The sequence below is a fragment of the Cyclopterus lumpus genome, chromosome 20 (genome assembly GCF_009769545.1).
Source record: "Cyclopterus lumpus isolate fCycLum1 chromosome 20, fCycLum1.pri, whole genome shotgun sequence".
Taxonomy (NCBI): Eukaryota; Metazoa; Chordata; class Actinopteri; order Perciformes; family Cyclopteridae; genus Cyclopterus; species Cyclopterus lumpus.
The window spans coordinates 4198049-4216040 of NC_046985.1; the positions used below are offsets into that span (position 1 = coordinate 4198049).

The following is a 17992-nucleotide window of genomic DNA, read 5'->3' on the forward strand; positions in this document are numbered from 1 at the left end:
TGATTTGTTTTGTTTCCATTGTCTGTTAAAACAATCCAGTTTTATTTTTGTTACAATCAGTTTGAAATACAGTTTTAAAATAGACGGAATAACGATTCGATGATGAAAAGGAGGAGGAGAATCTTGATGAATTTAAAGACAAATTAATACGATTTTATTTTATTTTTTTAGCTGGTGAGAATACGAGAAAATACTGCTTCAGGTTTTCTTGTAGGCTCATTATAATTTATGAAGACTAAATAAGTAACAAAGTGTGGAAGAATCACAATTGATGACACAAACAAAAACAGACACAAAAAAACCAAAAACAAACAATAATAAAAACACAAATACAATAATAAAAAGAGAAAAGTGTGTTTTCGTGTAAAAACCGTATCTCCAACAGCAGAAATGAGGAAATGCGTCGTTTAGCTGCAAAGTTATACAGAAGTATGGAAGTCACTGATCCTTCAAAGGCCCTGAAATCATGAAATGGAAAAAAATATATATTTATGAAGCGTTCAGGGAGCAGTGAGCAGGTCTTTGTCCTTCAAGTGTCCTTCATAACACTTAGTGATGAGGACGTTTAAAGAGCACCAACAGAAGGCCTCGCTGGTGTCTGAATGCTGCCTTCAAGTTCATGCTCTCAGTGCAGTAAATCAGAGCTTCAAGTGTAACTTCATGCTTCGATCCCCAAGTGGAGATGTTTGTCTCTTCATTTGGCTCCAGACCTCTTGTTTACATTCTCTTCATACCGCCGGGTGTCACATTATTTATCTTCCTCCGTCTTTTGTCCATTTAGTGGATTCATCTCATGTTCTCTGCAGACACAAATTAGATGAAATTCAACACTGAAACTCTGTGAATAATCTCTCATATCATCATCACAGCTCGTCTTCGTAACAGAGATCATGTGAAAGTAGATTTTAACTGATTCATTTGATAAATACATGAAACTTGTCTTTGTCTCATCACTTCAATACATGTTAATGGCAATAAACGCATGGATATATATATATATATATATATATATATATATATATATATATATATATATATATATATATATATATATATATAGTAATCAACTCCTGTCCCAATACATCAATAATACAGCCGTACATGTGTAAATATTACTGATTAAATAAATTAATAACAGCATGTCGTGTCCTACTAAATGATTTGGGGAATATAAACTAGCTGCAGTAATTAAAAGATCATAATTCATGAAGAGTTCCTGTATTCAACACAGAGGACGTACTTACTCAGAGGTTTGACCGTTGGGTTGTGAATTCTTCTTTCTCTTTTTATATTTCACAAACATAAAGATTGCTGCTGCGATTAATCCACAAACCACAATGACTCCCGCAATTGCAATTGCTGCGCCAATATTGTGACTGTCTGAAACAGAAGAAGAGTCAGTTTAATTAGTTTAATTAACTAATTAAACCAAACTTTCCCGAGTGCACCAACAACAACTACTGAGCATCAAGTTGCTGCGTGATACTAAATTATTATCTATCACCTGGTGTCTTCTGACCTGGACTTCCCTCCAGCCTCAGAAAGAAGCTGCTGTAGGTCTCCTCAGCGTCACTGAGCTCACAGCTGTAAATGCCCTCCTGACTTGAAGATAAGTCCTTTAGCGTGAGGATCCCTGACTCAGAACTGCTCTTCACATGCTTCTTCCAGTCCTCTGAGGTCGTGTAGTCGGTCCCGGTCTGGTTCAGGATGATCTGACTGTGGTTGAACCTCCAGATGAGGCCTGTTGGAGGACCTTCTGAGGACCTGCAGCGGATCGTTGTTTCAGTGCGTGAGCCACTGATGTTGGCTGAAAACACACAGATGAAGAGAGGTGATCAGATATCTGGTCTTTCTCATCAGAACCTGCTTCTTCTCAGAAAGACCTACTGGGTAGAGACCACGTGGCTCTCCTCTGGCTCACTCGAGTGCTGACGGTGCAGCTGTAGTCCAGACCGGGAGCCGAAGCCACCAGAAAGCTGCTGATGCTGTAGAGCTGCTGCTCAGTCTGAGGGACTGTGGTTTGGTTCTGGAGGGTCTCGTTAAACGGAGGCTTGGTGGTCCAGGTGAGCGCAGGTTCAGGGTAGATCCCCTCTGAGCTGCAGGTGATCCTGTTCTCCAGCTGCCGAATGTCGACTTTACGCACCGGAGCTGCGAAGAAAAGAAATTCAAAAAAGTTTAAATAGCTTTGAAAGTGGACTTTGTGGTGAAATGAACCTCTGCTGAGTGTCTCATTCTCATACCGTCCACTTTTAGGTTGATGAATGACGATTTGACGCCAGTCTTGTCTTGGCTGATGTAGCACTCGTATTTGCCCTCATCCTGAACCTTCACCCCCTTCAGCAGGAGAGAGGCGTTTCCTCTGGAGATCTCATCATTGAACAGAGACGTCCTGCTTCTGAAGCTCTTGTTCTGTTTGGTGAGGTTGTCTTCGTTGTTGTAGAAGGAGTGGACGAGTTTTTTTTGTGTATCCAGATGCCAATGTAAGAGTAAACCCTCATCAGTCGTGAATCTGCACGGTAAAATGCAGCTCCCCATGAAAACGCAGGACACCTCGTCATCTGCAACACATCAGGTAACGAGACTGTTGGTCAGTTATGGTTCTAAAAGTATAGTTTAAAGGGTCTGTTAATAATAATAATAATAATAATAATAATAATGCATTCTATTTGTAAGGCACTCTTCGTTCAAGAATCTCAGAGTGCCACTGTTGGTCAGTTATGGTTCTAAAAGTATAGTTTAAAAAAGGGTCTGTTGGTCATTTATGGTTCTAAAAGTATAGTTTAAAGGGTCTGTTGGTCAGTTATGGTTCTAAAAGTATAGTTTAAAGGGTATGTTGGTCAGTTATGGTTCTAAAAGTATAGTTTAAAAAAGGGTCTGTTGGTCATTTATGGTTCTAAAAGTATAGTTTAAAGGGTCTGTTGGTCAGTTATGGTTCTAAAAGTATAGTTTAAAGGGTCTGTTGGTCAGTTATGGTTCTAAAAGTATAGTTTAAAGGGTCTGTTGGTCATTTATGGTTCTAAAAGTATAGTTTAAAGGGTCTGTTGGTCAGTTATGGTTCTAAAAGTATAGTTTAAAGGGTATGTTGGTCAGTTATGGTTCTAAAAGTATAGTTTAAAAAAGGGTCTGTTGGTCATTTATGGTTCTAAAAGTATAGTTTAAAGGGTCTGTTGGTCAGTTATGGTTCTAAAAGTATAGTTTAAAAAAGGGTCTGTTGGTCAGTTATGGTTCTAAAAGTATAGTTTAAAGGGTCTGTTCTAAAGGTATAGTTTAAAGGGTCTGTTGGTCAGTTATGGTTCTAAAAGTATAGTTTAAAAAAGGGTCTGTTGGTCAGTTATGGTTCTAAAAGTATAGTTTAAAGGGTCTGTTCTAAAGGTATAGTTTAAAGGGTCTGTTGGTCAGTTATGGTTCTAAAAGTATAGTTTAAAGGGTCTGTTGGTCAGTTATGGTTCTAAAGGTATAGTTTAAAAAAGGGTCTGTTGGTCAGTTATGGTTCTAAAAGTATAGTTTAAAGGGTCTGTTGGTCAGTTATGGTTCTAAAAGTATAGTTTAAAAAAGGGTCTGTTGGTCAGTTATGGTTCTAAAAGTATAGTTTAAAGGGTCTGTTCTAAAGGTATAGTTTAAAGGGTCTGTTGGTCAGTTATGGTTCTAAAAGTATAGTTTAAAGGGTCTGTTGGTCAGTTATGGTTCTAAAAGTATAGTTTAAAGGGTCTGTTGGTCAGTTATGGTTCTAAAAGTATAGTTTAAAAAAGGGTCTGTTGGTCATTTATGGTTCTAAAAGTATAGTTTAAAGGGGTCTGTTGGTCAGTTATGGTTCTAAAGGTATAGTTTAAAGGGTCTGTTGGTCAGTTATGGTTCTAAAAGTATAGTTTAAAAAAGGGTCTGTTGGTCATTTATGGTTCTAAAAGTATAGTTTAAAGGGTCTGTTGGTCAGTTATGGTTCTAAAAGTATAGTTTAAAGGGTATGTTGGTCAGTTATGGTTCTAAAAGTATAGTTTAAAAAAGGGTCTGTTGGTCATTTATGGTTCTAAAAGTATAGTTTAAAGGGTCTGTTGGTCATTTATGGTTCTAAAAGTATAGTTTAAAGGGTATGTTGGTCAGTTATGGTTCTAAAAGTATAGTTTAAAAAAGGGTCTGTTGGTCATTTATGGTTCTAAAAGTATAGTTTAAAGGGTCTGTTGGTCAGTTATGGTTCTAAAAGTATAGTTTAAAGGGTATGTTGGTCAGTTATGGTTCTAAAAGTATAGTTTAAAAAAGGGTCTGTTGGTCATTTATGGTTCTAAAAGTATAGTTTAAAGGGTCTGTTGGTCAGTTATGGTTCTAAAAGTATAGTTTAAAAAAGGGTCTGTTGGTCAGTTATGGTTCTAAAAGTATAGTTTAAAGGGTCTGTTCTAAAGGTATAGTTTAAAGGGTCTGTTGGTCAGTTATGGTTCTAAAAGTATAGTTTAAAAAAGGGTCTGTTGGTCAGTTATGGTTCTAAAAGTATAGTTTAAAGGGTCTGTTCTAAAGGTATAGTTTAAAGGGTCTGTTGGTCAGTTATGGTTCTAAAAGTATAGTTTAAAGGGTCTGTTGGTCAGTTATGGTTCTAAAGGTATAGTTTAAAAAAGGGTCTGTTGGTCAGTTATGGTTCTAAAAGTATAGTTTAAAGGGTCTGTTGGTCAGTTATGGTTCTAAAAGTATAGTTTAAAAAAGGGTCTGTTGGTCAGTTATGGTTCTAAAAGTATAGTTTAAAGGGTCTGTTCTAAAGGTATAGTTTAAAGGGTCTGTTGGTCAGTTATGGTTCTAAAAGTATAGTTTAAAGGGTCTGTTGGTCAGTTATGGTTCTAAAAGTATAGTTTAAAGGGTCTGTTGGTCAGTTATGGTTCTAAAAGTATAGTTTAAAAAAGGGTCTGTTGGTCATTTATGGTTCTAAAAGTATAGTTTAAAGGGGTCTGTTGGTCAGTTATGGTTCTAAAGGTATAGTTTAAAGGGTCTGTTGGTCAGTTATGGTTCTAAAAGTATAGTTTAAAGGGTCTGTTGGTCAGTTATGGTTCTAAAAGTATAGTTTAAAAAAGGGTCTGTTGGTCATTTATGGTTCTAAAAGTATAGTTTAAAGGGTCTGTTGGTCAGTTATGGTTCTAAAGGTATAGTTTAAAGGGTCTGTTGGTCAGTTATGGTTCTAAAAGTATAGTTTAAAGGGTCTGTTGGTCAGTTATGGTTCTAAAGGTATAGTTTAAAAAAGGGTCTGTTGGTCAGTTATGGTTCTAAAAGTATAGTTTAAAGGGTCTGTTGGTCAGTTATGGTTCTAAAGGTATAGTTTAAAAAAGGGTCTGTTGGTCAGTTATGGTTCTAAAAGTATAGTTTAAAGGGTCTAGTATAGTTTAAAGGGTCTGTTGGTCAGTTATGGTTCTAAAAGTATAGTTTAAAGGGTCTGTTGGTCAGTTATGGTTCTAAAAGTATAGTTTAAAGGGTCTGTTGGTCAGTTATGGTTCTAAAGGTATAGTTTAAAAAAGGGTCTGTTGGTCAGTTATGGTTCTAAAAGTATAGTTTAAAGGGTCTGTTGGTCAGTTATAGTTCTAAAAGTATAGTTTAAAGGGTCTGTTGGTCAGTTATAGTTCTAAAAGTATAGTTTAAAGGGTCTGTTGGTCAGTTATGGTTCTAAAGGTATAGTTTAAACTTTAAAGGGTGTGTGTTCTTTTTCGGTCAGCAGCATTTTTCAGTAACCAGGAAATTATGTCATCAGGAATTTACAAACCAGCTGCCAGTTGTAATACAGGTATCGATTCACTTCCGATGAACTCTGGTGGATAAACAAATGTGTGACTCTGGTTTCACCTCAGTGTGGAGGAATGAGTCCAGACGGGTTCTGCAGCATTCCAGTTAACGATGACACGATAATCTGTGCACTCATTCTCATTTACAGCTGATTTATTTGACTAAAGGCATCTTGTTACCCACAACTAGTTCTTTATATCTGATTCTCAAAGTTAATGACGCATCATCTTCTTTTGTATCTTTGATATTTGACCTAACTGAAAGGTTTTTATGTCACTTTTGCAGATATTAAAGATATTGTTTTTAATGAAGCCCAATGAAAAAGATTCCAGTCTGAGCTTGATGTATTAATCTAGATTAAAACATTTCAGGGTCTCGCGCCTCTTTTGTTTTAAGATCCTTTCACAATGTTTTTCATGAAGACAACCGTCTCCTTTAGGACACTGAAGCTTCCTTCCCTCTGCTCATTAAGTGTCCTCGTCTGCCTCCTTCCTCTCTGGGCTAGAGACCAAACATGTCTGATCTTATTCCAGAAACCAGAGGCTGACTCACCTGCTCTTGCACGACTCTGCAGGAGAGCGAGGACCACCAGGAGCACGACGCGCTGCATCCTCCTCGGGTTGCACTCGCTCCGTCGATGGCGTTCTGGCTTCTGCTTTCTGCTTTCTGCGTTCTGCGTTCTGCGTTCTGCGTTCTGCGTTCTGCGTTCTGCAGGTGCACAGCTGATGTGACGACACGCCCGGCTGGTCTGATGAGTCCTCTCGTGAAGTGTCAGCTGTGCTTCCGGAAGGGTGTGGCAACAATTCATTCACCAGCCTTTTGCATTCCTTATTATCTAATTAATTATGATTAAAATGTGTTTCTCACCTCTCAAAAACAAAACCTCAGTCGTGTTTTCTGTGCATGACAGACTTTGACATGTTTATCAGCTGGTGATATCAAAACAACGTCGTCCAAACGGATCTGAGCCTCTTTATTCAGCTGAGAGTCAAACGCCCAGATAAGTGACACGTGACAGGCCTTATTGTTTCTATTCTTGCTTTTGTTCTTGATCTTGTTCTTGATCTTTGTGTCATTGTTGTTGTTGTTGTTCTTCTTGGTCTAGTTGTTCTTTATATTGTTGTTGTTCTATTTCTTCTCATAATACAGGTTGTGTCAGTGGTACCAGCCTTCATCAGAGTCAAATCTGTATTTTGTCTTCATATGGTTTTAATGAAACATAAACACACCTGTAAACATCCAGAGGAGGTTTATTTATCACAACGACAACAACAACAACACGTGGTCCATCTGCCATCCGGTCCTGGTAATATTAAATAAACGTGGCTCAGGGTGGTTCATAATCATAAACTTTATTCATAAACCTTAAATATTTTTCAATATTTGTCAATAGATTCAGTGGAGATCGAAGATAATTCACAGAATTGAAGAGTGAAGTGTAGATTCATTTTTTTCACATTTTAAAAGGTATAATTCCAGCTATTTTCAATGTGGCATGAATTAAATGAGTTAAAAAGTTTCATCATAACGTCATGATGGTTTTATTTTGTGATTCATTTATTGATATTCAGTTACTAGTTAGTTTGTTCCGGTCAATGCGGCTCTTAATTCTTCTTCACATACCATTTGTCTTCGTCTATCAACTTTTTATAATTTCTCTTCTGCTTTAGTTTGCTTTTATTTCATCTGTATTTGTATAGTTAATTTTGATAAATACTTTTATTTGGTCCTCATTAGATAAAATTACAAATTTCCCTTAGAGGACTTTACAATCTGTACACATACGACATCCCTGACCTTTGACCTCACTTCGGATCAGGAAAAAACTAAAAAAACCTTTCACGGGGAAAAAAAGGGGAAGTAACCTTCAGGAGAGCAACAGGAGGAGGATCCCTCTCCCCGGGTGGACAGAAGCAATAGATGTCATGTGTTCAGATGGACAGCGTTACAGAGAAAATGATGCCCACCCACCCCGACTACTGGCACCTTTCCGGTGTTTCCTGGAAGGGCGCACACTACTTGGCCGTACGCCTGACCCGTCGGGTGCAGGAGCAGCTCAAAGACCTTCGACTGCCTATCCGAAGCACTCTGCAGGATCTTAGCAAACGTCCGTAAACTCCCGTACGTCGTCCACCTCTTGGATGACTTCCTCACGGTTACACCACCTTCCTCCCCCCGGCACACGCCCTGACCGCCCTGTTGCAGGAACTCTTCCCCTTTCTTGCAGAAAGAACCGCAGGTCCCAGCAGATCCCTGGAATTCCTCAAATAAAGTATTATGAAAGTCACACAACTCATTTGCTAAGACTTTCCCAAGGATCTTAGAGAGGAAATTAAGGATATTTGATATAAATTGAACAAAATGAATGATACATCTTGGTTCTATAGTTACACCAACATCTGTTAATTCCCTTTAATAATACATGTGTTATTGTTCAGCAAAGTAAAACAAATTAAAGAATAAAATATAAATAATATGTTCCCTAAACCAGGAGAAGAGTCTCCAAATCATCATTATAGAGGATTAGCTTTGAGTTCTGTCCCGGTAAAACAATCAAATAAATAAATAAACAATGGCACAAACTGTTCGCTAACTCATTGATACTTTTTACCTCACGCAACTTATTTTTCTTAAACATCAGTGTTTAATCTTTAAGCAATTTACCAACATCTTCAATTTCAGCTTTTTTAACGGCTGCTATTTCAGTTTATTCGTAGACAATAAAAACAAGTGTTTGTTCCTGGATGTCACTGATCCTTCAAAGGCCCGGAATGAAGCGTTCAATAATTCGAATAATAAAAACACCAAAACGTGTTCGAATCAACAGAAAATCATTTAATGTAAAACTGATTTCTGTTTGTGAGCAGCTGCTCATCAACGAGCTGCACATTGAGTTCAGGGAGCAGTGAGCAGGTCTTTGTCCTTCAAGTGTCCTTCATAACACTTAGTGATGAGGACGTTTAAAGAGCACCAACAGAAGGCCTCGCTGGTGTCTGAATGCTGCCTTCAAGTTCATGCTCTCAGTGCAGTAAATCAGAGCTTCAAGTGTAACTTCATGCTTCGATCCCCAAGTGGAGATGTTTGTCTCTTCATTTGGCTCCAGACCTCTTGTTTACATTCTCTTCATACCGCCGGGTGTCACATTATTTATCTTCCTCCGTCTTTTGTCCATTTAGTGGATTCATCTCATCTCTGCAGACACAAATTAGATGAAATTCAACACTGAAACTCTGTGAATAATCTCTCATATCATCATCACAGCTCGTCTTCGTAACAGAGATCATGTGAAAGTAGATTTTAACTGATTCATTTGATAAATACATGAAACTTGTCTTTGTCTCATCACTTCAATACATGTTAATGCCAATAAACGCATGGAAATATATATATATATAGTAATCAACTCCTGTCCCAATACATCATTAATACAGCCGTACATGTGTAAATATTACTGATTAAATAAATTAATAACAGCATGTCGTGTCCTACTAAATGATTTGGGGAATATAAACTAGCTGCAGTAATTAAAAGATCATAATTCTTGAAGAGTTCCTGTATTCAACACAGAGGACGTACTTACTCAGAGGTTTGACCGTTGGGTTGTGAATTCTTCTTTCTCTTTTTATATTTCAACTTAAAGATTGCTGCTGCGATTAATCCACAAACCACAAAGACTACAATCACCCAGCCTGCAATTTCTGCAACATTATTGTGACTGTCTGAAACAGAAGAAGAGTCAGTTTAATAAGTTTAATTAACTAATTAAACCAAACTTTCCCGAGTGCACCAACAACAACTACTGAGCATCAAGTTGCTGCGTGATACTAAATTATTATCTATCAGCTGGTGTCTTCTGACCTGGACTTCCCTCCAGCCTCAGAAAGAAGCTGCTGTAGGTCTCCTCAGCGTCACTGAGCTCACAGCTGTAAATGCCCTCCTGACTTGAAGATAAGTCCTTTAGCGTGAGGATCCCTGACTCAGAACTGCTCTTCACATGCTTCTTCCAGTCCTCTGAGGTCGTGTAGTCGGTCCCGGTCTGGTTCAGGATGATCTGACTGTGGTTGAACCTCCAGATGAGGCCTGTTGGAGGACCTTCTGAGGACCTGCAGCGGATCGTTGTTTCAGTGCGTGAGCCACTGATGTTGGCTGAAAACACACAGATGAAGAGAGGTGATCAGATATCTGGTCTTTCTCATCAGAACCTGCTTCTTCTCAGAAACACCTACTGGGTAGAGACCACGTGGCTCTCCTCTGGCTCACTCGAGTGCTGACGGTGCAGCTGTAGTCCAGACCGGGAGCCGAAGCCACCAGAAAGCTGCTGATGCTGTAGAGCTGCTGCTCAGTCTGCTGGACTGTGGTTTGGTTCTGGAGGGTCTCGTTAAACGGAGGCTTGGTGGTCCAGGTGAGCGTAGGTTCAGGGTAGATCCCCTCTGAGCTGCAGGTGATCCTGTTCTCCAGCTGCCGAATGTCGACTTTACGCACCGGAGCTGCGAAGAAAAGAAAGAAAAAAAATGCTCATGCTAATGGCCATGGTCATCGCGTCTGTTCTAACAAACAAAGCAGAAATGCAACATTTATTTTTTTACGTTCAGAAAGGTCTGATTACCAAGAAGGATGAAATATATAAATTCTAGAAAGTCTGTATAGTTACGTTTATTTGCACATGAAGGAATTTGGGGGTATGTATGTCCTGTGACCTTGTTGTGACCTTGTTCTCACAGCCTTGAAAGGAGTCCAGACCCCCCCCCCCCCCCCCCCCCTCCGAGGCTGAGCGATCCACAGAAAAGTTATTATATCTTTTGACGACACGGCGTGCATTTATTCTTTCAAACAGGTGAAACACGCCGTATGTTGCTCCTGTGTCAGTAAGCACACTTAAAGCACACTTATCAAAGTGAAGGGGTGTGTAGAGCGGTTGCATATTTATATCATTATGTCATATAATTAGTTATATATTAATATAACACAGTTTCTCTACTGACTGAAGCTTCACAACAGCTGAGAGCTGCATGTAAATGCATGTAAATGCACGAAAATGCACAAAAATTCACAAAAATGCATGAACATTTATGAAAAATGCTTAAAAATGCACGAAAATATATGAGAATGCAATTATGCAAATTCTATTAAGTTGTGAAATAAAAAAATTAAATGTGATGAGTTCTTCATATTATATATATATGTAGTTAGTTTTTTCTTATTCTGTGTATTTCTCATACCGTATACGTTCAAGTTGGAAAAGGACTCCTTGGTGCCGGGCTTGTTGCTGGTGTAGCATCGGTATCGGCCTTGGTCCTGAATCTGCACCCCCGTCAGCCGGAGCGAGGCGTTCCCCCTGGAGATCTGGTCCTTGAACAGCGACGTCCGGCCTCTGAAGTGCTGGTCCTGCAGCTCCACCTGGTCCTGGTTGTTGTAGAAGTAGTGGATCGTGTTTCCCGTTGCCACCTGAATCCAGTAGAGGACCACTTCCCCTCCGGGGGGGAAGCTGCACGGTAAGATGCAGCTGCCCCCCAGAACACAGTCCACAGCATCTGGAACCACATCAGGGAACAAAGCCCGAGGATTAAGGTTTCATTTGTGTTGATATGTATAACTGTGTGTCGTCGGCGTAATGAGAGAGAGAGAGCAATACATCATGTTCATGAATGAATGAATGAATAATGGGAACTGGTGGGAGAAAAAAAATAATAATAAAAGAAAATAATAATAATGATAATGATCGTAACAGTAGTGATAATAATAAAATAATATGAATGACAACAGTGGTAATAATAGCAATAGTAATAATAATAACGATAGAAATGGGGGGGGGGGGGTTGGTTTTAAACATCACTTCAAAATAACACTTCAAAATAAACTCCCACCTGCCATATTTTAGTTTTCATACGTAAAAACAGTTTTATGACAAAATTATACTTTCTTGATTTGCACAATGATTTGTTAGATTGACAAACATATGTTTTACGTAATTCATGGAACAATTCCAGCGATCGTATAATTTCCTCTTAATATTTAACCCTTCGGCTGCTGAAGGCTCCAGCTGGTTATCCGTGAAGAATTTAAAAGGAGAAAAAAGAAAACAACAACAACATTTAAAGGGCAGCATAAGCAAAGCACCGGGTGAGGTTAATGTGGATGTGAGAATTGTTCCTATGAATGTTATTAATACTGAAAGCAGCAGGTGTGTGTTCAGGAATCTGGTTCTTCAACATTTCTGGAGGAGACTTCTCGTCGTTCTGCTTCACAATGGATTTAATGTTCGAGTGTTTCTCTTCTCTACATTTTCTCATATTTCTTTAGCTTTTTAATCAATTTAAAGGCTCAAACATGCTGACTCGTCATAATCAGTCAAAGTCCCTGGACTTTGCTCTTCAGTCCTCGTCACGGGATTAAAGGGCTGAGACACGAGCAAATGGAAAGCTTCAAAACTTTACCGTTTAAAACTTTAGGATTAGGTTCAGGTTCAGGTTTAGACTCAGGTTCAGGTTCAGGTTCAGGTTTAGACTCACCTTCTCCGTTGACCGTCCTCACGAAGGTCAAGAACCCCAAAAACACGGCACGGATCCACAAAGCCATCCGTCAGCTGAGTGTTGGCAAGTCATGTGTATCTGATGACAGCCGAGGCTATTTTAGGGCACGCCTTTCAAGGTGTGTGTGTGTGTGTGTGTGTGTGTAAGTGTGTGAGTGTGTGTGTGTGTGCGTGCGTGCGTGTGTGTGTGAGAGTGTGTGAAGGATAAAGGTCAGAATGTTTTAAGATTACAAAATATATTTAAACATTAACTGATGTTAAGGCCTCCTCTCTCTCTCTCTCTCTCTCTAAACTAGTGAACGTCAGTGGATATTTATAGAAAAATCATTTCTAATTGAAGTTTTCCGAACGACTGAGGATTTAGTAAAAACTTCATTACCCAGAATTCATCCAAACTGGGAGGTCCAGTCTTGCTTCATAGTCAGCTGTCAATTACTCACTAATCACTCCTCAGTGTTATTATGTCTCTTCGGCTTCTGAACCTCTTGCAGACGTTTAGTTTTCCTTTCACTTTATATTTAGTGACTCGCCCTGATCCCTTTAACCTTCCTGCAGTCAGCCGGAGCTACAGAAACCAGCCCGGTTCTCTTGTTCTGGTCCACTTGGACCCGTCGGACCGAGAGGGTGATGCAACATCACGAGTTTGTATTAAGAGAATATTAATAGAATATTAAGAGAACGCTGTTTTTATGGCTACATGCATTATTAGAATACACAAATAAAATATTTAAAGTTACTGTGAGGAGCTTTTACTGGTGAACCAGTCTCAGTGTAGTCCTGGTCCTCTCTAGACCTCCATCAGTAAACAGACCACCAGAGAGAAGAGGGTCTGGTTCTATAGAGTTCTTCTCAAAGCTCCTCATCGGAGCCACCGGAGGCGGATTCTGGTGAAACCGGATGACATCATGCAGGTTCACCAGAACCTCCTTCAACTCAGACTCCAGCAGAGACCAGTCCACCGTGGACAGACCGAGGTCCAGCAGAGACCAGTCCACCGTGGACAGACCCAGGTCCAGCAGAGACCAGTCCACCGTGGACAGACCCAGGTCCAGCAAAGACCAGTCCACCGTGGACAGACCGAGGTCCAGCAGAGACCAGTCCACCGTGGACAGACCCAGGTCCAGCAGAGACCAGTCCACCGTGGACAGACCCAGGTCCAGCAGAGACCAGTCCACCGTGGACAGACCCAGGTCCAGCAGAGACCAGTCCACCGTTACTAACATGTAATTATGTTCTGGTCCGTCTGCCTGGATCATGAGATGTTGTCACATGTCAGATAGAAACCCAGACACACCCTTTCAGGGAGTAGTCTCTTATTTAATAACATTACATGGAATATGACACATTTGGCAAAGAGGTCAAGAGGTCAAGAGGTCAAGAGGTCAAGAGCCGGTGGCCGTGCAGAGAGAAAGAGAAACGGCAGATTAAATATTGATGAAGTGAAACGTCGTCACACTCGTGTTCATAATCCGGGCCGGAAGCTGAAGGCGCTTCAACTCTCTGAGAATCCTTTAAGGTCCGTGGAGGTTTAAAAGAAGTCTTTTATTTTGTAGATCCAGCCGGTGCCTCAGAGCAGGAAGCCGAACCCTCCAGTTTGAGAAGCTCTTCTTTCAGTCACGAGCTTTAAGACGCAGCCTTTCGGGGTCCTCTGGTCTAGAAGGTGTCGAGTGTGACGGAAAGGAACCTTTTCAAATCTCCTTTTAGAGAAAAACAAGTGTGACGTCGAAACACTTAAAATGTCTTTACGCATTTATTAAACAGAAACTTGCAGCTCCGTCCCACAAATGGTTAGAAGGTCTGAGATAGATCGTGCGACATCGTCTTTATACAGTCGTGCTATTGATGAAATGTTTGACCTCCCCCCCTCTCGCTCCCTCCTCCTTCCACAGGTGTTTTCCTTCAAAGGCCCGGAAAACATGAAATGGAAAAATATATATTTATGAAGCGTTCAATAATTCGAATAATAAAAACACCAAAACGTGTTCGAATCAACAGAAAATCATTTCATGTAAAACTGATTTCTGTTTGTGAGCAGCTGCTCATCAACGAGCTGCACATTGAGTTCAGGGAGCAGTGAGCAGGTCTTTGTCCTTCAAGTGTCCTTCATAACACTTAGTGATGAGGACGTTTAAAGAGCACCAACAGAAGGCCTCGCTGGTGTCTGAATGCTGCCTTCAAGTTCATGCTCTCAGTGCAGTAAATCAGAGCTTCAAGTGTAACTTCATGCTTCGATCCCCAAGTGGAGATGTTTGTCTCTTCATTTGGCTCCAGACCTCTTGTTTACATTCTCTTCATACCGCCGGGTGTCACATTATTTATCTTCCTCCGTCTTTTGTCCATTTAGTGGATTCATCTCATGTTCTCTGCAGACACAAATTAGATGAAATTCAACACTGAAACTCTGTGAATAATCTCTCATATCATCATCACAGCTCGTCTTCGTAACAGAGATCATGTGAAAGTAGATTTTAACTGATTCATTTGATAAATACATGAAACTTGTCTTTGTCTCATCACTTCAATACATGTTAATGCCAATAAACGCATTGATATATATATATATATATATATATATATATATATATATATATATATATAGTAATCAACTCCTGTCCCAATACATCAATAATACAGCCGTACATGTGTAAATATTACTGATTAAATAAATTAATAACAGCATGTCGTGTCCTACTAAATGATTTGGGGAATATAAACTAGCTGCAGTAATTAAAAGATCATAATTCATGAAGAGTTCCTGTTTTCAACACAGAGGACGTACTTACTCAGAGGTTTGACCGTTGGGTTGTGAATTCTTCTTTCTCTTTTTATATTTCACAAACATAAAGATTGCTGCTGCGATTAATCCACAAACCACAAAGCCTCCAATCACCCAGCCTTTATTGTGACTGTCTGAAACAGAAGAAGAGTCAGTTTAATTAGTTTAATTAACTAATTAAACCAAACTTTCCCGAGTGCACCAACAACAACTACTGAGCATCAAGTTGCTGCGTGATACTAAATTATTATCTATCAGCTGGTGTCTTCTGACCTGGACTTCCCTCCAGCCTCAGAAAGAAGCTGCTGTAGGTCTCCTCAGCGTCACTGAGCTCACAGCTGTAAATGCCCTCCTGACTTGAAGATAAGTCCTTTAGCGTGAGGTTCCCTGACTCAGAACTGCTCTTCACATGCTTCTTCCAGTCCTCTGAGGTCGTGTAGTCGGTCCCGGTCTGGTTCAGGATGATCTGACTGTGGTTGAACCTCCAGATGAGGCCTGTTGGAGGACCTTCTGAGGACCTGCAGCGGATCGTTGTTTCAGTGCCTGAGCCACTGATGTTGGCTGAAAACACACAGATGAAGAGAGGTGATCAGATATCTGGTCTTTCTCATCAGAACCTGCTTCTTCTCAGAAAGACCTACTGGGTAGAGACCACGTGGCTCTCCTCTGGCTCACTCGAGTGCTGACGGTGCAGCTGTAGTCCAGACCGGGAGCCGAAGCCACCAGAAAGCTGCTGATGCTGTAGAGCTGCTGCTCAGTCTGAGGGACTGTGGTTTGGTTCTGGAGGGTCTCGTTAAACGGAGGCTTGGTGGTCCAGGTGAGCGTAGGTTCAGGGTAGATCCCCTCTGAGCTGCAGGTGATCCTGTTCTCCAGCTGCCGAATGTCGACTTTACGCACCGGAGCTGCGAAGAAAAGAAATTCAAAAAAGTTTAAATAGCTTTGAAAGTGGACTTTGTGGTGAAATGAACCTCTGCTGAGTGTCTCATTCTCATACCGTCCACTTTTAGGTTGATGAATGACGATTTGACGCCAGTCTTGTCTTGGCTGATGTAGCACTCGTATTTGCCCTCATCCTGAACCTTCACCCCCTTCAGCAGGAGAGAGGCGTTTCCTCTGGAGATCTCATCATTGAACAGAGACGTCCTGCTTCTGAAGCTCTTGTTCTGTTTGGTGAGGTTGTCTTCGTTGTTGTAGAAGGAGTGGACGAGTTTTTTTTGTGTATCCAGATGCCAATGTAAGAGTAAACCCTCATCAGTCGTGAATCTGCACGGTAAAATGCAGCTCCCCATGAAAACGCAGGACACCTCGTCATCTGCAACACATCAGGTAACGAGACTGTTGGTCAGTTATGGTTCTAAAAGTATAGTTTAAAGGGTCTGTTAATAATAATAATAATAATAATAATGCATTCTATTTGTAAGGCACTCTTCGTTCAAGAATCTCAGAGTGCCACTGTTGGTCAGTTATGGTTCTAAAAGTATAGTTTAAAAAAGGGTCTGTTGGTCATTTATGGTTCTAAAAGTATAGTTTAAAAAAGGGTCTGTTGGTCATTTATGGTTCTAAAAGTATAGTTTAAAGGGTCTGTTGGTCAGTTATGGTTCTAAAAGTATAGTTTAAAGGGTATGTTGGTCAGTTATGGTTCTAAAAGTATAGTTTAAAAAAGGGTCTGTTGGTCATTTATGGTTCTAAAAGTATAGTTTAAAGGGTCTGTTGGTCAGTTATGGTTCTAAAAGTATAGTTTAAAGGGTCTGTTGGTCAGTTATGGTTCTAAAAGTATAGTTTAAAAAAGGGTCTGTTGGTCATTTATGGTTCTAAAAGTATAGTTTAAAGGGTCTGTTGGTCAGTTATGGTTCTAAAAGTATAGTTTAAAGGGTATGTTGGTCAGTTATGGTTCTAAAAGTATAGTTTAAAAAAGGGTCTGTTGGTCATTTATGGTTCTAAAAGTATAGTTTAAAGGGTCTGTTGGTCAGTTATGGTTCTAAAAGTATAGTTTAAAGGGTATGTTGGTCAGTTATGGTTCTAAAATTATAGTTTAAAAAAGGGTCTGTTGGTCATTTATGGTTCTAAAAGTATAGTTTAAAGGGTCTGTTGGTCAGTTATGGTTCTAAAAGTATAGTTTAAAAAAGGGTCTGTTGGTCAGTTATGGTTCTAAAAGTATAGTTTAAAGGGTCTGTTCTAAAGGTATAGTTTAAAGGGTCTGTTGGTCAGTTATGGTTCTAAAAGTATAGTTTAAAAAAGGGTCTGTTGGTCAGTTATGGTTCTAAAAGTATAGTTTAAAGGGTCTGTTCTAAAGGTATAGTTTAAAGGGTCTGTTGGTCAGTTATGGTTCTAAAAGTATAGTTTAAAGGGTCTGTTGGTCAGTTATGGTTCTAAAGGTATAGTTTAAAAAAGGGTCTGTTGGTCAGTTATGGTTCTAAAAGTATAGTTTAAAGGGTCTGTTGGTCAGTTATGGTTCTAAAAGTATAGTTTAAAAAAGGGTCTGTTGGTCAGTTATGGTTCTAAAAGTATAGTTTAAAGGGTCTGTTCTAAAGGTATAGTTTAAAGGGTCTGTTGGTCAGTTATGGTTCTAAAAGTATAGTTTAAAGGGTCTGTTGGTCAGTTATGGTTCTAAAAGTATAGTTTAAAGGGTCTGTTGGTCAGTTATGGTTCTAAAAGTATAGTTTAAAAAAGGGTCTGTTGGTCATTTATGGTTCTAAAAGTATAGTTTAAAGGGGTCTGTTGGTCAGTTATGGTTCTAAAGGTATAGTTTAAAGGGTCTGTTGGTCAGTTATGGTTCTAAAAGTATAGTTTAAAGGGTCTGTTGGTCAGTTATGGTTCTAAAAGTATAGTTTAAAAAAGGGTCTGTTGGTCATTTATGGTTCTAAAAGTATAGTTTAAAGGGTCTGTTGGTCAGTTATGGTTCTAAAGGTATAGTTTTAAGGGTCTGTTGGTCAGTT

At 39.7% G+C, this 17992-nt stretch overlaps 1 protein-coding gene across 1 annotated transcript; it reads right to left on the bottom strand.

The window, feature by feature from the left end:
* Positions 1-127: 127 nt before the first annotated feature.
* Positions 128-12350, bottom strand: LOC117749960 (V-set domain-containing T-cell activation inhibitor 1-like). Its single transcript, XM_034560793.1, has 6 exons — positions 12261-12350; positions 10971-11282; positions 9978-10238; positions 9610-9897; positions 9332-9470; positions 128-800 (listed from the first exon to the last, which is right to left on the bottom strand). The coding sequence occupies exons 1-6, from the start codon at positions 12325-12327 to the stop codon at positions 749-751; spliced, it is 1119 nt and encodes a 372-aa protein (XP_034416684.1). The 5' UTR covers positions 12328-12350; the 3' UTR covers positions 128-748.
* Between the last annotated feature and the right edge of the window lie 5642 nt (positions 12351-17992).